At 39.7% G+C, this 21473-nt stretch overlaps 1 protein-coding gene across 14 annotated transcripts in view; it reads right to left on the reverse strand.

The window, feature by feature from the left end:
- LOC109965182 (teneurin-3) overlaps positions 1–21473 on the reverse strand; it is a 620836-nt gene that overhangs the window by 34626 nt on the left and 564737 nt on the right. For 11 of the 14 annotated variants that reach the window (XM_020608995.1, XM_020608997.1, XM_020609005.1 and 8 more), the window contains 13 exons: positions 19305–19376; positions 18186–18363; positions 17469–17489; positions 8630–8754; positions 8342–8449; positions 6870–7024; positions 6115–6216; positions 5754–5927; positions 4842–4901; positions 1830–1992; positions 1524–1662; positions 1150–1255; positions 791–933 (listed from right to left, as the gene is read on the reverse strand). In XM_020608995.1, the coding sequence (XP_020464651.1) occupies positions 791–933; positions 1150–1255; positions 1524–1662; positions 1830–1992; positions 4842–4901; positions 5754–5927; positions 6115–6216; positions 6870–7024; positions 8342–8449; positions 8630–8754; positions 17469–17489; positions 18186–18363; positions 19305–19376 (1546 nt within the window). The remainder of the gene's footprint in view (positions 1–790; positions 934–1149; positions 1256–1523; positions 1663–1829; positions 1993–4841; positions 4902–5753; positions 5928–6114; positions 6217–6869; positions 7025–8341; positions 8450–8629; positions 8755–17468; positions 17490–18185; positions 18364–19304; positions 19377–21473) is intronic. The other 3 variants (XM_020609006.1, XM_020609002.1, XM_020609000.1) reach the window with 1 other exon arrangement.

Raw genomic sequence — 21473 nt, forward strand, 5'->3', positions numbered from 1 at the left:
GTATCATAATTTGGATACAGTCTATCCAAGTAATGGCGACTTCGAAAACATCAGAACAAATTCTGAGATGTGAGTGCTCGTTATCTGACCAAGCTAGCTCTATTAGCAGGCAGCTACATCTTCAGAGCGCAGCAGTCTATCAGCAAGGACACCGGTGTTCCAACTGCAACTGTTCCATCCTTACCTCTAAAAGACTCAGCCTTTCTGGGATGCTTTTTTCACCCAGTCATGATACGGACCTGTTGCCAGTTAACCTAAACAGTTGTAAATCGTTCCACCAGGTGTTTTTTTCCTCTTAGCATTACACAAATTTTCCAGTCTTTTGTTGCCCCTCACCCAAATTTTTGAACATGTTGCTGACATCAAATTCAGAATAAGGTTATCTAAAACAAAATATATTAATTGTAATGTTAGATATGTTATCTTTGTACTGTTACCAAATGAATATGGGGTCAAAAAAAGGTTTTCAAAATATTTCAGGTCTTTTTTTTTCTTTCTTTTTTTTTAAATATTTACACACCATACCGACTTTTTTGGTACTGGGGTTGTAGATGACACTATTCTGTCCGAAATGTCTGAAATTATTTTCTCATTGCAATAAAACCTTCAGGACTAATACTAATATAATTCACAGTAATTTGGGTAATATACTTTCAAAAGGTAATTTCAAAAGGTGGATACAAGTGTATCCACCTTTTGAAATTTTAAAATCTGATTGTCCATCCATCCATTCATCAGCACATAGCAATCCAGACATGCACTCAAATATATACTCAGTAACAGTGCTCACTCATAGAAGGTAGTCCAGCCGATTTGGATGCTCTTGGTAGCCAGCAAGCCACTGTTGCCATGGTAGCTAAACAAGACCAGTTCCTGACCCTGAGCTGTGAGAGTCTTCAGACCTCCATTAGTCCCGATGGTTAGCCAGATAACCTACGCGCACAGACACAAGCAAACAGGGTTACAGGATTCTACCAGAATCAAAAATAATAGGAAGAGGTGAAACTGGTGTAATATTATGGCAAATAACTGGCTTGATAAACCCAAATTTGTGTAACCTCTTGGAAAATAAATGCCTCCATATAAAAACTCATTCTGTCAAGTAAAGTTCAGCAGCATGAGAAAAAAAACTCAAAAGGCTCATAGTACCTGATTGTCTGGGGCAACTACACGCACGGGCATCCTATTGGTATCTCTACGGATACGGAGGGTGTTCCCGCTGCTGTCTGTCACTGCAGTGAGATCCTCATCATTGCTGAGAGTCGAGGAACAGAGGGAGGAAAATGAAAAAGTGATTTTTTTAGTTTAAAAAGGAGGAAAATAAAAAAAACTAAGCAGAAATAAAATATTTTTAAAAGATGTAACAAATGAGGACACCAAGCCACACAAGATAAAGACTTACTGACATATAAACTGTGGACTGAGGGCATGTGTTGCAAACACAATCATCTCTATTGCAACATTATGCCAAATTCTTTTTTCCCCTCCACATCAAATATGTTTTCATTTCCACACACACCAACCTGTAGCTGAAGTTGTATTTGTAGTCGCCAGTGACCAGAGACATGGTGAACTGGTGAGTTCCATTCGAATCAAACACATAGAGCTCCTGAGAGGCTGGAGAAGCCACTTCATAGGAGCTAGGACCTGAAGCTAGAGAGCCTGAAGACAAAGAAATAGTCGGTCATTACAACCACGGTGAAGTGGACCTTAAAATAAGTAGTTTTTATTTTATTTTTAAACTATAATATTTTCACTAGCCAAAATATAGAGAGAGGTGGGGAGGAACATATGTATGTTCACTTTGTAAATGTGCTGTACATGCATACCAGTGGGTGGTTGGTTGCGTTGTATAGCTCGAATCCGGATGTTTCCCAGATCAGCCACATACAGTGTCCCATCTGGAGACACCACCAAAGAGGAAGGACAGTTAAGCCTGGCGTCTTTAGCATAGCCATCTCCTGTTTGATAGCAATCACAGTTGGCATCGTTCTGCAGGTAAGAGGGATGTAGACAGTGCGAAGGAAAGAATTAGCAAACAAAGACAGAGAAGAAGAGTGATAAATAGTAACCTGACATGAAAAGTTCAACCTGGTATGTGTTAATGAGAACAGAGTATGGACCAGGCTACATATTTCTGTCTGAACCCAACCTGAACCCTGAACCATGACCTGAACCCGAACCCAAAGGATTCCATTGGGTTTAATCCTGGTATTCACCCTCTAAAGAAGAGTACTAAAGAGAAGTAGGTGCCACTGAAAATTCAGTTGTAAGTTGTAACAATTCTTATACATTTGTTTTATATTGTACTATAATATTAAGACATTCATGTTAAGCAGATACTACCTGTAGTTTTTCTGCCATTGCACCACTGTAATGAGATTAGTTTCAAATCAAATTGAATCAAATCAAAAGTTTATTTATATAGAATTTTAAAACAATGCCTTACTGACCAAAGTGCTTTACATGCAGTACAGGAATAATAGTACACCATCAGACAATCATAAGTAAAAACTTCATATAAGCATAAAATGACTAAATAAGAACATAATAAAATATCAATCATATTCCGCAAGAAAAGTGTCAGACCTCACAACGATCCAAAAGCCATAAAAATAAGTAAAGATCTAAACTCTGTAAGGTCATTGGCCACTCTAATATTGAGTGGCAAAGTATCTCGGGCCAGCTACAACAAAAGCATGATGTCCTCAGCATTTAAGCCTTAACCTAGGAACTTTTAAAAGAAGATGAGTGGAAGGTGTAAGGGATCTCTTAGGCTCATACCAATGAAGAACCTCAAGAAAATAAAGGGGGCCTGACCTTTAAATGCTTTAAAAACAAATAAGATTTTGAGCTCAATTCTACAACTAATAGAAGCCAATAGACTGAAGGTAATATTGGGGAAATGTGTTCACGTTTGTATGTGTTTAATAAAAAGTGAGCAGCTGCTTTTTGGACAGGCTGAAGGGGGCAAGAGATGACTAAAAGTCATATATGGAGAGTGGCAGTAGTCCAGTCTGGAGCTTATAAAAACATGTATTGCAATTTCTAAATCCTTGAAAGAAGGAAATGATTTAGCTTTGCTCAGTAATCTTAACTGATAAAAGCTGGACTTCACAACTGCATTTATCTATTTATCAAACTTTAGATAACTATCAAAGAGCACTGCTAAGTTGCCAACTCAGTGCTGTGATGAGATTTCAAACCTGACTGAAAATTTTCGATAATACACAAAATTATCATTCAAATATGACTGAAATTGGCAAAAGCAGCTTTTTCTAAAACATTTGACAGGAAAGGAGGTTTGGACACACTTTGGTCTGAAATTTGTCAAGTCAGTATAGTCTAAATTAGGTTTTTTCAAAATAGGCTGAACAACATCATGTTCAAAACCAGCTGGTACAGACTCTGGGCTGATACTCTTATTAATGAGCTTAAGAAGACTAGATCCAACAGCTTTAAAAACTTTAATGAATAACATTAATGAACCTAGGCACTACTGGATCCAAGAGACAAAATGAGGGTTTACAAAGGTGGACCACTTCAGATAGGAATGTTAGGGAAATAAGCTCAAACTCATTAAAACAGTTGGGAATTCTAAAACAAGCGAAGTGCCAGACGAGAACTGAGTCCAGGACTTTTTAATGTTAATAATTTTACCTACAAAGTAATCTGCAAATGTTTCACAGAGAGTAACAGAAATATGAAGGTGGTGTTCCGTAGAACGGTTTAAAACATAGTCAGTAGTAGAAAACAGCGCTTGAGAATTATGCCAGTTTTCAGATATCAAAGTTGTAAGATATTGAGATTTTGCCGCCTTCATAGATTTTTTGATAATTTGACAAGCAGTCTCTGAAAAAGCCCAGAGAGACATGACATTTATACTTTTACTATTTCTACTCCGCCCGTCAACACTGTTGTCTGATGGTACAAGTATCTGCATTTAGCCATAGTTCAGCTCTACTTTTCACAGGATTATGGTTTAGGGGGGCACAATATCTAGAATGCCTATACATGTAGTAGACTACATAGAGGCACCCCTCTCATTCCACAGGGAGAACGTCAACACAGCACCACTCCGCATGGGATTTGTGAGTATCCCCACATCTGCCCAGTGTCTCTCACCCTGGGCAACTCTGGAAAACAATATAGTCCATCCCCTCTCCAGGGGTTTGGTTACAGAGCCAGAACCATGTGTGCAGGTAAGCCCAACTAAATCTAATTGGTATTGCTCCACCTCCTGCACAAGCCCCGGCTCCTTCCCCACCCCAGGAAGGCACACAACTTGCCTAACTTGCATTGCACACAACACTGATTCCTTTCTCTGCAGATATTAACATTCCCAAGAATTAAAGGCTTGTCAAGTTTTAGTAAAGTGGCTGCTAAAAAGTCAGAGAATTCCTGAATAAAAACCTTACTGGCTTTCAGTGGGTGATAAACCAGCACACATAGTAAAGGATAATGAAGTAATGACAAACAATTGCAGTTCAAAGCTGGTATATTCATCTGGTGGTAACAAGTGCCATTTAAAACTGTTTTTAAAAGCAGATGCCACCCCTCCTCCCTTGCCTGACAAATGTGGGGAACTGAAAGAGCAGTCCAGAGCAAACTCTCAGTCACCATCAGGAAATCCAGCTCACAAAAGATAAAAAAGAATGGATGAATGAATATTACAAATATGTAGGGTATATACTGTATATTATGTGGGGGTTAGTGTTCATATGTATAATTGTTGTACATGGATTTGGAGACAGATCGGTGATTCTCAGTAACCGGCTCGAGTGCAAGTCTGTTGTATACTGTTCCTGTGCGCAGTATGTAAGGTAGCAGTGGTGTAATACCTTGCAGTCACAGTCAGATGGTGCTCCAGCTAGATGGGTAATTTCTCCATCTGTTGACACCTAGGGGGTGATAGTCAGAAATATCTTTTTAAAGTGATGAAATTGTAATAAAAAAAAAAAATCTGCTCCAAATATTCTGTTGTATCACTGGACATTCGCTATACATATATTACTCAAGAGATCTAGTCAACCTAAACCATCCTGGGTCAGTACTGAGAGCATCAGTCTATCACAGTGAAAGTATTTCTCTATTAACATCACTACAGTGATGCTCTTCTCCACTCGCATCTAAGTTTTGTGTACTAAATGTGTGTAGACAACCTAATCAGCAACATAATAAGTGGCTGGCTGTAAGCTGTGCTACTGCCAAAAGGTACATTTTATGTAAATAGAAGGATAGTGTGGCTCTATTCATTTGTGACTGGACTGATGCAGTACTGAAGATAGCTATATTTGTCTTTATTAGATGTATGAGTTAATGTGTTACAGTTGGACTACAATTTCTCTATGTTGAAAAAACAAAAATCAAAAGATCTCTCTCAGAAAGGAAAGCAGCACAGTAAAAGCATTCATTTAAAATCATTTGAATAATGTGCTTGTGTCTGGAGTTAGACCTATGGGGCTGTAGTTCAGTGTCTTAATAACTACAGGGAGCACTTTGAGAACAGACACCCTCTTCAAAGAAAATAAGACAAAGCAAATAAGACAGTGGCACAGACTAATAGTCATGCAATGCTTTTGCCTAAATCTGTGGGTAGAACAGATACATTTCAACTCCACGTAATGCCAACTATAATCCTGATTGGTACTTCACTACTACTGCTGACTTGAGCATAATTCAAAGTTGTTCTTTCTTGTAGAAAAAAACTGTTCATCTTATTAAAAGGAAATTACTATACATGATTAAATTACCTGTCGAATGCGGTGGATTTTCTTCTCATCTGTCTCTGCGATGTAGAGGACACCGCTGTAGGACAAGGCAATGGCTGTAGCTCCCTCTAGCATGGTCTGGACAGCTCTTTTCCCCATAGTGTATTCTATACCAGGCACCTGGCAGTGCATGGGACGACCTGCCACAATCCGAACCTGAACATACATACATGGATGATAATTGTCAAAGTGTAATGAAACAATTTCATTAATTGATATGTTTACTAATGTTACTCCAAAAAAGCAAATTTATTAAAAATATTTCTCAAAAATCCAAAATGCAGTACATGTAGCAGAAAATGTATAGAACATGCACAGCTGTCAGTGTGGGGATAGACAATACCTGTCTATTTTCAGTGATCTGCAGCACAACGTTGTTGTCCAGGACATAGATGGAGTTATCCATGGGATTGATGGCTAGATCTGTGGGCCACTCTAAACGAACCTGGATGTAGAAATCACACAGGGGGAGTGGAGAGAGAGTTTCATTCCACATGCTACTCTAACTCTGTATAATTTCATTAAATGTTAATGTATTTTGCTATTTGATCATATTGATTTTAACACTGATATATAGTTTATTTCCTGGTTGAATCTGGCCAACTTTGAATAAACTAAATGACTCACTGCCCACTACCTAATGGTAGTGGTAGATAATGACAGATGGTTAAAAAATGATGTACATAAAAATGAATCCTAGAGTGAGGTCAAGTCAGAACTGAGGTCTGATGCATCAGTAAAGAGAAAGTAGGCTGAGCAGCCACTTCAGAGGAAGTTGCTGATAACCAGTTTAACAAGACCAAATAACATGTATTGCTACTTTTATATTTAAATGTATATAATTAGGTTTAAGTTTACATGACAAAGGGGGTCTTATAAGTATGAAAACCTCAGATCTAATCCCTTAAACTAAATGTATTGTTACCATTAAACGTCTTTGATAAACTGCATAAATGGTTATAATTACATGTTTAACCCCATATGATCTGCTTTTGTGAACACACAGTACCTACCTGTCTACTACAGGTCACATGGTTTAAACTCTGATGAGACAATCAGAGTGGACAGGTGGATACAGCATATTTAGGCATATGTCACCTGTCTTATGTGCATGCTGGTATCGCAGGTCAAAGGTCGTGCAGAGGTCAGGTCATTGCTGCCCAGGACTGTAGAGATGATTCCATTACGATCTACTTTCCTGATCATAGTTCCATCCACAAAGTAGATCAAGCCATTTTTATCAACTGCTATCCCTGTGGGAAAGAGAAGGAACATAAACAATGTGCAACAATATATTCATCCAGTTGATTATTAATACATCAGCTCCAGGATGGAAAGGAGAAAATGAAAGTGAGGTAATTCTCCTATGGGGGAGTCAGGATACAGCTGCAGCAGACAATAAAAAGTATAACCCAAAAATAGAACATATAGAGTCTGAGTATATTAAGAAAAGTCTGCAAAGATTAATATATGTATTGATAATATCGGAAGTGATAAAATTAATGTAAATACTGAATGAAACAAGATCAAATTCTTGAATATTTTACACATATATGTAGACCTTGGATATGGTATATAACATATTATATCCATATTCAACTAAGTTCCCTCTCCATACTGCATTTGTGGATAGTAAATACTTATGGTTTTTCTTTTCAGTGTGACTTGCTGAGCTTGATGAAAGATGCTCAGTTAATTCTCAATCAGTAGTGTGATATTTTTGTAAAGCGACCTTGCATGCCTGGGCAGTTCCAATTTAAAAAAAAAATCTGTAAATGATAAATTGGCTGACTTGATTTTATATTCCCTTCAAGCAGGAAAAAACATTTAGAATTCTAACAAGATACATGTGGCTGTACAAAAAAACCCTGCAGGCAAACAGTTCTACGGGACCAGACCCACACGGTAACTAAATGTATCGTCTCGCCTCAAGCTTATTTAATCTAAGGCACTGTATGATGACTTGCAGAGATTCTGCACCTTCTGTACACGTTTCTTTTTAGGGTACTACAGTACAGTGTCAGAATGCTGTGGCAGTGTGCGCACTGCTTTTAAAGGGCAGAGAAAGAGGTGATCTGTTTATGATTAGACCCTCCACAGTGATACTGATACTATATTACAAATCTATGGACAAATCTAGTCATTGCAACCACCCACACTGCTGTACTGTGTACCTCTAGCCACAAGTAAGAGAAACAGCAAGTGGATTCATTACAGTTTGGTTGATGGAGCAATTACACTACAGGCAAAATGAGTCTTAAGAGTTTTAATCCAATGAATATCTTTCAGCTAGCTCCTAGATCCTCTGTATAGCACCTCCCAGACTGTGCACATGCTTAAATCTTATGACCAGTGCTGGGGACAGACGTATAATAAATACAGGGCAAGATGTTAACTTGTCAATGTGTTTGTGCCTGTGTGTTCAGTGTGTCTGAACTATATGTTTGGAATCTTGTAAGTGTGTCTGAACTATATGTTTGGAATCTTCTTCAGTATCTAAAATTATGACACAGAAGTAAATAATAATCCCCTTACTTATCTTGTGTGTGTGTGTGTGTGTGAGAAAGTACCTTTAGGTCCCAGCAGCTGTGCCTCCGTAGCTTTTCTTCCATCTCCACACTGTGCTTCATCAAACGGAGGACACTGCTCACCTGTACCAGCTACAACTTCACCATTACCTAAATAAACACACATCATGCATTCACTGCAACAGTCCCTGTCCTTTAGCTTTATACTGCTGGCTGTAGTCTAAGAATTTCAGTGGTAGTGGATATGTGTTGGTACAGAGCATGAAACAACTGGATGCTTTCACTTCTACTAACATAGTGTTTTACTGGGAAGATGAAATATGTGCTTACTGATGAGGTCACGGGCACCGCTGAGCATCTTGGGTTGGTAGATTCGTCGTGAGTTAGTGTCTGATACATACAGCTGCCCTGTTACTGGGTCAGTGGCTAGATAGTAACGGTGAGCAGGGTTGTTGCTACGGATGGTAGTGGAAAGCAAAAGGGGAGGAGGGTAACAAACAGGATAGAAACAAGAAAGAATTGCTTTAGTCATGCTGTAACTTGAATTAAGATTATATACTTCAACACTGCAATACATACATCAGGTTTTAACACAGACGCTAAAAATCCATGTGTCACTGGTGGATGATTCTCCAGTTCACTGTGCTGACACTACAATACATGAACATGATCCAACACTCACTGGAAACATTTGCGGGTACAAGGTGCGTTTTCCAAATAAAGTATATGACTAAGAATTTTACAAATGGTTATAACCTTACAATATAATCAAAATCAGAGAGGATCTACAGTATGGTTTTACTGCAGGGTTGGTGGGTCTGTGTGTAAGACAAGAGAAGGAATGGGAAGCAGACACTGAGAGTTGTTGTTGTTGTTGTTGTTGTTGTGTGTGTGTGTGTGTGTGTGTGTCTGCGTGTGTACACAGTATGTTTCCAATTCATTTGTCTAGATAGTGTAAGTGTAATATACTATACTGTATGTAAGTGGAAAAGTAAGCAAGTGTCTTCATGTTTGTGTGTGAAAATTACAGTAACAGTAGGTTTGTCTGTCAGTTGGAGCAGAGCTGTGTGGGTGCAATGGGCCACCACTTGACTGTGACACACTCTTGATACTTGCCACACTGTCAGGTAAAATCCAGCTCTCTCACACACACATACTATCAGCAGATCATCACAGGATGTTAAGAAAGCTAAAATTTGTTAATGTTTGTGTTTTTCTATACTTGTGATGCTCAAACATGCTGATAAGCATGTCCTTTTCAAGGTAGCACCAGAGACAAAATTTATGGTTTCTTATAGACTAAACAAAAGTGAATAGAAACACAGCAGTGTAAGGAAGAACAATCAAACTCGGTGAGTTTAATGGTTCGTTCAGAATGTGGTGTGAAGGCTGTCTATCTGTGTCCACCTGTCTGTGAGACCCATTCTGTTAAACACAATGGCATCCTGACAGTTCTGCTTCCACCTTTATCATTTGCATCCTTTGATGTTAAACATTTGAGGTCTAGTTTTTAGTTTTAAAATTCCCATGTGCCAGTAAAACCTATGAGGATGTTAATGGCGTAGCTTATTAAAGACATATCATAGGTGTATGTGTTAAGTTGAATGTAGAAACACACAACCTGAGGATGGCACCCGATCAACTAAATATGCCAGGACATATTAAAAGATGTGACTGAACAAGATAAAAACAACAACAAGGGCAGCAGGAGAAAGAGAAAATAAAAATAAATTGAGCAGAAAAGGAGAAATAGTAAGGAGTGGTGAGGGCATTGACTGAATAAGGAATACAAGCAGCTCATAGGACAAAAGAATGAAAGAAGGAACTATATGAAGAATAAGGAAAAACAGAAGGCAAAGAAGGAAGGCAAGTACAGTTGTAAAATATGAGGAAAAATGACAGATACTGTAACAAAAGGCAGACAGATGAGGAAGGATCTGAAGAAGTGAGGGAATGAAACAGTAAATAAAACAGAACAGTGTGAATAAGTAAGCATAAACACAGCGCTAAAGGTTAGAAAAAAGCTATGTGACATGACTGATCTTTCAGAAAAAATTGTGTTGTAATTAAAAACTAGATTTAAACTAATAAAAAAAAAAACAGAATCCAATCAATGTATCTTGCCAGTGGCCACATGACTCAAAGCAACTTTACAACATGAATATAAAATTTCAAGGATCGAGGACTTTATTGTCAATTCACTATATGTGCAGGACATACAGAAAAACGAAATACAGTTTCTCTCTCTCCTAGACCACGTTCACACTGCAGGGTGAAGTGACTCAAATCCGATCTTTTTGCCTAAATGCGACCCATATCCGAATTCCTTATGACAGTGTGAACAGCACAAATCCGATTTTTCAAAGCCGACCCAGGCCACTTTCATATGTGGTCCTAAATCGGATACGTATCTGATGTTTTGCAATGCGACTTCAGTCTGAACCGTCAGGTTGCATTTCATGCAATTTTTATGTCATTGAAATGTGACAGACGTCACAATTCTGCGCTGGAGGAGGCGAGGGGTAATAAAAAATGGCAGACAACGGTGATTCAGGTGGTAATAACGTTTCCCTTGTCACTTGGAAATTATTAATGAATTCTGTGTCAGTGAAGCCCCTCACGGAAGCCCACCAGCCCTGGCTCCGACTCCGCACCCACACATTCCTCTGTACAGAGGTAGCAGCCACTGCTCCACAAAAGGCCATAAGCAATATTTGTGCTCTCCTTCTTCTTGATATTCTTTCTGCGCATGCGGGTCACTTCAGAGATGTATACTGTTCACACATGAGACAGATGGCAGTCGCATTTAAATGACAGTGTGAACAACAGCGCAAAAAAATCGGATTTCGGCAAAAAATCCGATCTGAGCATTAAGACCTGCAGTGTGAACGTAGTCCTAATATTGGGTGCCATAGCATTTAGGAACTAAAATAGGATAAGGTAGAATAAAATAAGAAGTGGATTGAAGTAATTAGGATAAATCTAAATGGTACAGCCAATAAGCTGTGACTCAAAACCATGTATAGTCAGTGACAGTAGCGCAAACAATAATAGGAGATTGTCAGATGGTTCAGCATCACCAGGGCGTTGGTGATGAGGTGCAAATAGCATATGAGGTATATATGGACAGTATTGCAAATGACCACCAGGAGCAGATATCACAGCAAAAAAACAGTCAGCAGCAGATTTACATATAACATGACAGAAGGTTTTTGTTTAAACTGCTGGGGAATTATTTTGTTGAATGCTGAACTGAAGTCTAGGAACAGCATTTGCACGTAAGAGTTCTTTGAATCTAGGTGGGTGAGGGCTGGAGGGAGAACAGCAGTAATGGCGTCCTCTGTGGACCTGTTTGACCTGTATGCAAACTGAAATGGGTCATAAGAGGGCGGAAGGATGGACTTGGTATTCTGCATGACCAGCCGCTCGAAGCACTTCATAATAATTGAGTTCAGTGCTACAGGCCGATACTGGTAACTGGTTGGGTGGGGCTTCTTTGGAAGTGGTCTTCTGTGCTGGTGTGTTGTTCTGTGTTTCAAAGCGGTCCCAGGTGGGGCCCGAACTTGGAACCTTCTCACTGTGAGGCATTGGCGCTAACCACTGTGCCACCGTGCTGCCCCTATTTCCCATTCAGAAATGCAAAATCAGGGAGGAGAGAATGAAAATTTATCCAAATACCGTCAGCACTTAATCTACCACCGCTTAGACAGAGGGAACATGAGATGGCCCTCCTCGGGGTGCAACGTCGCAGTTCACTCGGAGTCAGGTTGTTTTTCTTTTGTCTCTTTTTTGCTTATTTGTGCCGTGTTAAAGCAACCGTAAAGACACATCCCAAACCCCCATTTCTTATCATATCAGCTCATGATACAGATTTTCAAATTAAAACAAATAAAAAATTATTTACAGTATATAGTACTTTAAAAACAACAACTTGTTGACCAAAAGTAGTTCACATAGACCACATAAAAATAAAATAATAAAATACTTTGGAGAAATGGAAGAAAAGCAGCACACGTTTCGTCTCATTCAATATGTATTTCCCATTCATTCATTTTCTACCGTTTGTTCCCTGAGCGGGGTCACGGAGGAGCCAATCCCGGCCGGCAATCGGGCGAAGTACACCATGGACAGGTCGCCAATCCATCGCAGGGCTAACACATAGACAAACAACCACACACACGCACTCCTATGGGCAATTTAGAGACACCAATCAACCTAAGCTGCATGTCTTTGGACTGTGGGAGGAAGCCAGAGTACCCGGAGAGAACCCACGCAAGCACGGGGAGAACATGCAAACTCCACACAGAAAGGTCCCGGGTGGGGCCCGGGCCCAGAACCCTCTTGCTGTGAGACAACAGTGCTAACCACTGCGCCACCGTGCTGCCCGTGCTAACAGAGTTCAAGTGTACTGAAAAACAGATGTGATTGGTGTTGAGATGTGAAAGTGGGTGATTCTGGGATGCTAGAGATGACTGTCGTGGTGTTTTGTATTGCAGTCCAAATTACACCAAACATCTATGGTGTGAGATGGCCTCCTCAATAACACAACATACCTCACACTTTTCCTTTGTCAACTGCTCCAAAACACTTCTTCACAGACCATAATAGCAGAAGAAACAGTTGAATCAGATGCTGTGAACTGGTAAATATTAACAAGGCCTGATCATATCTGTTATTTCAGGCTCCCTGGGCCAGTTGATAGTGGAGCGTGGTCGGCTGCCAGAGGATCTAAGTCTCCACTACCAGTCACAAGTCTTAACAGCGCTGGAGTACTTGGTAAAGAAAAAAGTGGTGCATCTAGATATTAAAGGTATGTTATACAAAGTATTTCTTCTTCACAAATAGTCAAAACACAAACAGAAGGACATACAAGTCTGCTCCCTGCTGTGTTTTTGTGAAACATGGCTGGGAAAAGAGACTCCCGATGACAGTATAACTCTGGATGGTTACTCTGTGTTCAGACAGGATATATTCAAATTAACACAGCTGCAACTGTGCTCATTTATATCATTAATGTTGGTAAATACACCTCTAAATAAAAAATAATGTAGTGCCACAATATCTTGTGCACCTGACACTAATTTGTGACAGGTTTAGTAAATATCCTACCGTAAAATCTGGACTATAAGCCGCTACTTTTTTCACAAGCTTTGAACCCAGCGGCTTAAACAACTATGCGGCTAATTTATGTATTTTTACGGGCTAACGAGCTTCATGCCGCCAATACATTTAGCCTCGTCACATCAGACCAATGAAATTACCGAACAGTTCACAGTGGACCAATGAAACTGTTCGAATTAAATCAAATGCACTCACGCTACATTCTTCAGATCAGTCATTTTGTGCTTCATGCACACACCCTCATCATGGAAAATGCTCAAAGAAATGCATATGATGCAGCTTTAAAGTTAAAGGCGATCGATCTGGCTATTGAAGAAGGAAATTGAGCTGCTGCACGTAAGCTTGGCATCAATGAATGGATGGTGAGACGTTGGAGAAGGCAGCGTGAAGAACTGACTCAATACAAAAAGACAACAAAAGCTGTGCAACATCTTTCTGTGTAAATATCTCATATTACAACGTGGACACCTGCGGCTTATAGACAGGTGCGGACTATATGTGTACAAATTTTTTTCTTCTTAAATTTAGTGGGCGCGTGATAATAGGTGATGCACTGTATAGAGTCACAAAGTCAGCCTTAGGAGGAGGTTGGGGTGGATGGCTGAAACTTAAAATACAGTACAAAAATTACAGGACATTCCCTGAGACTTTTCCCAAGACCTAACCAAATTGTTCTATTTCCTAAACCTAGCCAAGTAGTTTATGTGACAAAATGCCATGAAACTGTGACAGTTTCATAATCATCATCATTATCAAACCAGCATGATGAATCAATGTTGGCAGTACACATTTAAGTGGTCTTTGTGCTGCTGTACAACAGCGCAGGTGTAGCAAGTTGTCATCTGACAAGATGAGCAAATCTTAGACCTTTTCAGCCCAGCTGGATAACAAAGTTTTGATCTGTTGCAAGAGGAGACTGATATTTGACTGTCAGGACTTCATTGGCCACAGGGATGTGTCCTCAGTCCCATACTCTACACTCGCATCCCACAAGGACAACATCATGCTAAAGTTTGCGGACGACACCACAGTGATAGGACGCATCATTAACGGGGACGAAGCAGCCTACAGGAGGGAGGTGGCCGGTCTGGTTTCATGGTGCGAGGACAATAATCTCAGCCTCAACATGGACAAGATGAAGGAGATGATAGTGGACATGAGGAAGGAGAGGAGATCTCATCACCCACTGTGCATCCAGGGCCTCGAAGTGGAGAGGGTGAGCAGCTTTTAATACCTGGGCGTCCACATCAGTGAGGACCTCACTTGGACACTCAACACCACACAGCTGGTCAAGAAGGCCCAATGGCAGCTGTAATTCCTGAGGAGGCTGAGGAGGAGGTTTGGCATGTCGCCTAGGATCCTCAGCAACTTCTACAGCTGCATCATCGAGAGCATCTTGACCAGCTACATCACTGTCTGGTATGGCAGCACTACTGCTATGGACCGCAAGCACCTGCAGAGAGTGGTAAAGACTGTGGAGAAGATCACCAGGACTCCACTGTCCTCTCTGCAGAGCACTTCCCACCGCAGGGTGCAGACCTGCCCCCCGCAGGGTGCAGAGGAGAGCTGCCTCCATCCTCAAGGACCCCACCCACCCCCAGCATGGACTGTTCACTCCTCTACCCTCCGGTCGGAGGCTCGGAAGTGTGAAATGCAGGACCTCCAGACTGAAAAACTCTTTCTTTCCGACTGCCATCAGACTCCTAAACAGCTGACTCAGAATCTACTTTATATAATTCCATCTGTACTATTTACATACTCATTTTGCACATGTATAATTGCACACTCACTGCTGAAGATTTGCACTCCACAGCTCCCACGTAGTATATATTCTCTCTCCATTATATTGTGTTCTTGTTGTATTTTTAGTTGCTTCCTTCACTTGCTGCTTTAAAGTGCCTTAGATTTGTGTTATTGCTCGTCTACTTTATATTTCACTTATATTGTGTGGCATTCATGTGAATGGCAAAGTAAGAATTTCATTGTACAGGGAAACACGTTTCCTAACTGTGCATATGACAAATAAACACAGCGAGAAGGTTCTGGGTTCGCGACCTTTCTGTGCGGAGTTTGCATGTTTTCCCCGTGCTTGCGTGGGTTCTCTCTGGGTACTCCGGCTTCCTCCCACTGTCCAAAGACATGTGGCTTAGGTTGATTGGTGATTCTAAAATGCCCGTAGGAGTGAACGTGTGTGTGTGTGTGTGTGTGTGTGTGTGTGTGTGTGTGGTTGTTCGTCTGCGTATTTGACTGGTGATCTGTCCAGGGTGTACCCTGCCTTTCACCAGATGCCGGCTGGGATTGGCTCCAGCCCCCCCGCGACCCCGTTCGGGACTAAGCGGTATAGAAAATGACATGAGACTTTGACTTTGAAAACATGGTGTATCAAACAAGTGTAGCAACAGAAAAACTTTGATAGTTTGTTTGAGGTTGAGTCAATGAAGATGGCAGTGTTGATGGACTGTTGAATACTGAACTCAGTGAACTGCTCTACACAGCTGCAAATGTAGCTTTAGCTGAGCTTTTAACTCAGCATATCTGCATTTTCATTAAACTCATTTCTAGCTACAATCAGCAGCTGTTTCCAGGGAAAACCTCTTTCATACACCCACTACACTTGTTGCACAATACCACACAGCTGACAGATAAAGTGCAGCATTTGGCAGTTAAGGACCCAGATATTTTTCTCAGGAGATGGTGCACACAAAAGCAGAGCTAATAGGACATGCCCTTCATTGATTTGTTGTGTAGAATTTATAATATCTGTGTCAAAATTAATATGTGAAAAGATTATTTTGGTGCTTCCTGAAAATATCATCATTCTGTTTGCTTTTTCTGGATGTACTTTTTCACAACTACAACATCATTTAACTTCCCCCCACCACCACCCGTCCTCCCCCCCAGCATCTCTCCTTGCTAGGGGCTGCTGCTGCTCAAGTGATGACTATGCCATCCATCTGAACTGACAACAGAACAGGCTGGATTTCCTGTGAACACTTGTCAAGATTAGAGATGGAAACAGAATGAGACTGAGGAAGACAAAAAAAAAGAAGCAGGCAAAAGCCTGAGATGAGTGGGTCTTTCTGTGATGATAGCAAACACCAGGGATACTTATAAATCAACTCTGCTTCTCTTTGCCATTAATTAGCTTTTGTTGAAAGTTGTATTGCAGTATTACTGAATAGTAAGCAAATTCCATTTTTCCAGATTTCATCAGTTATTTTGGTGAAAAAAATGTGATCATGACAGAAACATAATGGTCAGAATAATAATAATAATGAGATTTGGAACAGATTTTTTTGAATCTAGTACAATTTTTAACAATAAATGTAAAACATTTTATTTAAAGATATGGAAAGTGGCTGTATATGCTATCTTCATGGTATATCTTTTGGGCAGTAGTGTAACAAAATTCACTGTTGTTATTGCACTTCTGGTTAGATGCTAAACTGCATTTTGTTTGACTTGTATATGGGTAATGACAATAAAGTTTAATCTAATCTAATCTAATTTAATCTAATCTAATCTAAACAAAGGCACAACAGCAGTCTTGTTGTTGTCATGATTAAGGACAAGCCAGGACCATTAAGGAAATATGTTATTTTAACTTAGATTCTCTGTCATGCTTCAAATTTAGCAATAAAACTTATTTTTATTTGTATTTGTCTCCACAGTACTTTTTCTGTATATATTTCATACTGTATTGAATCCATATCACATTGTCACTTTTTTGAATATTTGGACGAGTGTGTTAGGTGGGAGTTGCCCGATTGCACATTATCTCTGTCTCCTGTTATGCTTGTCTCATCTGTTTGATACTCTCCTATTCTCTGCAGGGCACAAGTTAGCTTTAAAGCATTAGTGCAACATAGGACTAATGACATCAGTATGCTCTGTTCTAAAAGCTGCCAGAAATGAGCAACAGTGACTGTGTTCATTGAAAATAATGAGAGAAAGATGGAATATATGTGTAGTCTGGGACATAAGCAGCATAAATTGATAGCAGAATGAAGAAGAAGGTTAAAGGCTGAAAAGGATTAGTCACTCTTACCTATGTCTGAAATCTTTGTTTCTTTAGTACAGTAGAAGCAAAGGAAAGAAAACAGAAGAAAAAGTTAGTAGACAGACTGTTGTTCAATAAGGTGAAAATCATTGAAAGAAAAACTTAGTGGAAAACAAAAAAGGAACAGAAGTTGCAGTCAAAATTCAGAATTGGACTCGTGCTTCATTGAAGTCAATAGGAAAATATTTCAGATGGCTTTCATTTCAGTTTTTGAAAAATGAGCACTCAAAAATGTAATAGAAGCATGTTTATAAATTCAAAGCACTAAACCAGACTTTTCCTTCTAAATTCAATGTGTATTACTCTGACTAAAAAGAAAGTTATTGAATGTTTATTAAGGTAGTGTCCAATTTGGCAATGCAGCTACCCTTCTGTTCCTTTATGCTTTCAAGCACTCTTTAAAAGTCCTCCAAGACCAGCGATATGGAGTTGACAGGAAGGAAAGATGCCCAGAAAAACTGTGGCACATAGATGCATTCAAATGCTAGGTTTTAAGTTTAAACCAAGGGCTCTTCAAATCAATCATTTTTTCACAAATATTATAGGTCCTAGGTTTGACTCAAATCCACCAAAGATTATGCATTTACATCAGCACTGAAAAACCTGGAACAAACAAAAGCAAAACAAAAGTTCTCTGAGTGAAACCTTTATCTTTGTGGCAGTAGGAGATTCAGCAGTAACCACCCTCCCTCCCTTCCCTCTTACCTCAGCTCCATGACACTGGTAACATTCCCAGAGGGGAAGATCCTCCTGATGTAGTTGAAGTCTCCAACAAAGATACTGCCATCTGCTCCACAGGCCAGAGCCAGGGGGGCCAGCAGCTTGTTGCCCTCTGCCTGTCCATTACAACTGGGGCAGGAGATGCTGCGACGACGGCCATTTCCTAGGAGAGGATGGTGAAATCCATTTTGACTGACTGCACAGTTCCACAGTTCCTGCTCTTTCCATAAAACAGACTGACCAATTTGGAGCTCATTCTATATTAATTTTACCAGACCAGGTTGTGAGCCAAGCATTTTTCGACAAGGTCAAGTCAAATGAAGCCTTAAAAATGTGGGACAGATGGGCAGTTCATCACAGCAAAAGACCAAGGGTTCAATTCCCTGTAGGGGCACTAGAGTAGCCTGAACTTCCAAAGACAGTACGCCCAAAAGGTTAAGTTGCCAGCAAAAAAGGCCTGGGATGGTACTGGCAAGGTCGGTGCATAAGGAAATGGCCATTCCACACTAGGAGAAAAAGTGGCAGTTTCTCTGCCCACTAAATACTGTGTTACAACAAAACTGACTATTAAACTTTATCCCAAAAAGTCTTAAATTCTGCCAAAATATAAAGTGAATACTTTTCTACCACTAGATTCTACAGTATAACAGTATACAAATTGCAGACTTGATGAGTACATACAGTATATGGGTTGCACATCAAATATTATTAAGAAACCAGAAACAAAAAAACAAAAACAAATACTGAACCAAACACATACAAACCTGAAGTTCCAGCAATCTATGCATATTCATTTAAAAGTAACTACTGATTGGCAAGTTCTTGGGGAAGTTCTGTAATGTATGTAATGATGAAAAAAAAAGTATTTTATACACTAACTAAAATACTCATCATAATTTTCAAATTTCCTATCATGTAGAGTATAGAGTTTGGTAGTTTCTAGACAATAATCAGAGAGCCTCACAAGGCGCGCTTTTGTAGGTCGCATGAGTCCTGTCCATTATCACCCATCATGCAATAGCATGCTAACACTGATTACATACTGTATATGAGGGTCCTAAAAACTCTAACAAGTCAATATTTGAATTTTGAGTCTGTACGTACCCATAATGCTGCTGATGACAGGGGGCTGCTGAGAAATGAAAATGTTCTCGCCATTGCCCTTGTACAATATACCTAGTAGAGCAAAGACATAAAGATGAGAGAAAGATGTAAAAAGCACAGAGAGGTAGCAAAGAAAAAACACAGCCAGGCTTATTCTGAGTGTGGACTGTTATGATTGAGACTGTGGGTATGCTAGAGGTGAAATTTTATTTCCACAGCTCTCATTCCAAAATATGCTGAAATAAGCATATTGTCCTTTTATTAAAAAACAAACAAATCATCAGGCTTTAACATAAAATCAAATCAATTCAGTGATACCGTAGGTGTCAGTACATCATAGAATTGTTACATAACAAAAATGAACTATTAATAGTTAATTTGGTGTACTTTCATATTTATTTTTGTTCCAAAATAGAAACAAATTGAAACAGATTGAAAAACAACGCCCAAGTTGCAGCCCACAGTGTACCTCACTATACTGTATGTATGTACTGAGGAAGGAATTAGGATGTGTGAAAACCTGCCTGAGAATTACTGTTAATAGTTAATTAAACATACTGACTGTTCCTAATCATAAACACAGACTAAAAACAGCATCCAAGTTGCAGCCCACTATGTAATTCATTGTGTCCATGGCAACATTAATCTTGATGGAAAACTCAGGATGAAAGCGAAGACATGTCATAAGAAGAGGAGAAAGAGGGGTGGGTAGGCTCATTTGAATGAGTGAAGAGAAACTGAACAGAGAAACAGAGAGGGACACACTCATTCTTCAAAGTGGGACATCAAAGACACCTCCTGTGGAGAAGTGAATTATTAAAACTAACGCCATCTTGGAAAGAGGCTATCGATCGTTCTATCTTTTCACTTGACATTCTACTTTTCATATGGATGCATAGCAAACTAAAATACACCCTACACTGCAGCATACACAAGAATAGTATTAAGAATTTAAAACCTGAACAATAATACATGTTGCTTGTCCCCATGTTTAAAATATGGCTCACAGAACATTTCCAGCAACACACTTCCCAAACCTTTGTTGTCATGGGAACAATCATATGACCCATACAGGTGTGCCATACCTTCACTGTCATGTAAACAAACAAACACATGGGTATGGCTATGGAACCCATATCACCTAAAAGCAGTTGCTGGTCATGACAAACTGAAGCAGCACACTATAAGCTTACATGATTTATTGACAAATTCCAATGTTTTGACTTGCCTTTAAGAGGATCGGGTCAAAATGTCAGCATTTTTCTATAAATCATCTAAACTTACAGTGTATGGTCATTCTTGTTCTTTATGGTGATGAAACCTACATGGTTTGGTTTAGACACAAAAACTATTTGGTCTCATTTAGAAAAAACATGGTTTAGGTTAAAATAACTACTTACAAGGGTACAGGACCTTCTTTATCATAGTTACAACAATAAAAACATGATTGTGTTGTGGTCATAAATAGGGACTCACGTTTGCTGACACCATGGGTATTGGTTCCAGTACCACCCTCTAGTACTGTACTAGTACTCATAAAAGTTGTCCACCAATACCAATTAACGGCAACATTACATTAACCTCATGCTGGCTGAGCTGGTCGTTAGGTGACAGAAAATAAATTTCAGCAGTTCAGGGATATTTTAAGATAAGTAAGAACAAAATTAAGGTTGACTGCAAGCTCCGCTTTTCAGTTGTGTCTGTCTGTGCCTCTTACTCTCCATCTCACGCACATGTCAACATTCAATGTGTGCAACAAGCCCAGCAATAATGGAGAGAGTAATTGCAGTATAAGGGGCCATTTCCTAAATGGCCCCTTATACTGCAGGATTCTCTGACAGGACTCCAAGCCAAACTTGTTTTGTTAAATTTTGCATTTCTGGAAGATTCTACCATGAACACAGTCAATTTTCAAGTGTTTCAAACCCAGCATGACATATTGCTGTTGGCCCTTAAGTCCCATATCAGTCAGTTCCCTTCCTGTCCAACTATCTTCATATCCTTTTCCTTTTCCATCCCTTCATCATTCTCCCTCTTTCATCTCTCCCTCCATTAGTAGGTGTTGATTGATCAACAGAGACTGAGCCAGCAGGGTTCCACCCATGCTGTGCTGCGGTCTACACGGGCAACCAGCTACTTGAGTGATTGGAAAATGTGTGTGTGTGTGAT

This window comes from Monopterus albus, unplaced genomic scaffold, assembly GCF_001952655.1.
Source record: "Monopterus albus unplaced genomic scaffold, M_albus_1.0 scaffold97.1, whole genome shotgun sequence".
In the NCBI taxonomy this organism is placed as follows: Eukaryota; Metazoa; Chordata; class Actinopteri; order Synbranchiformes; family Synbranchidae; genus Monopterus; species Monopterus albus.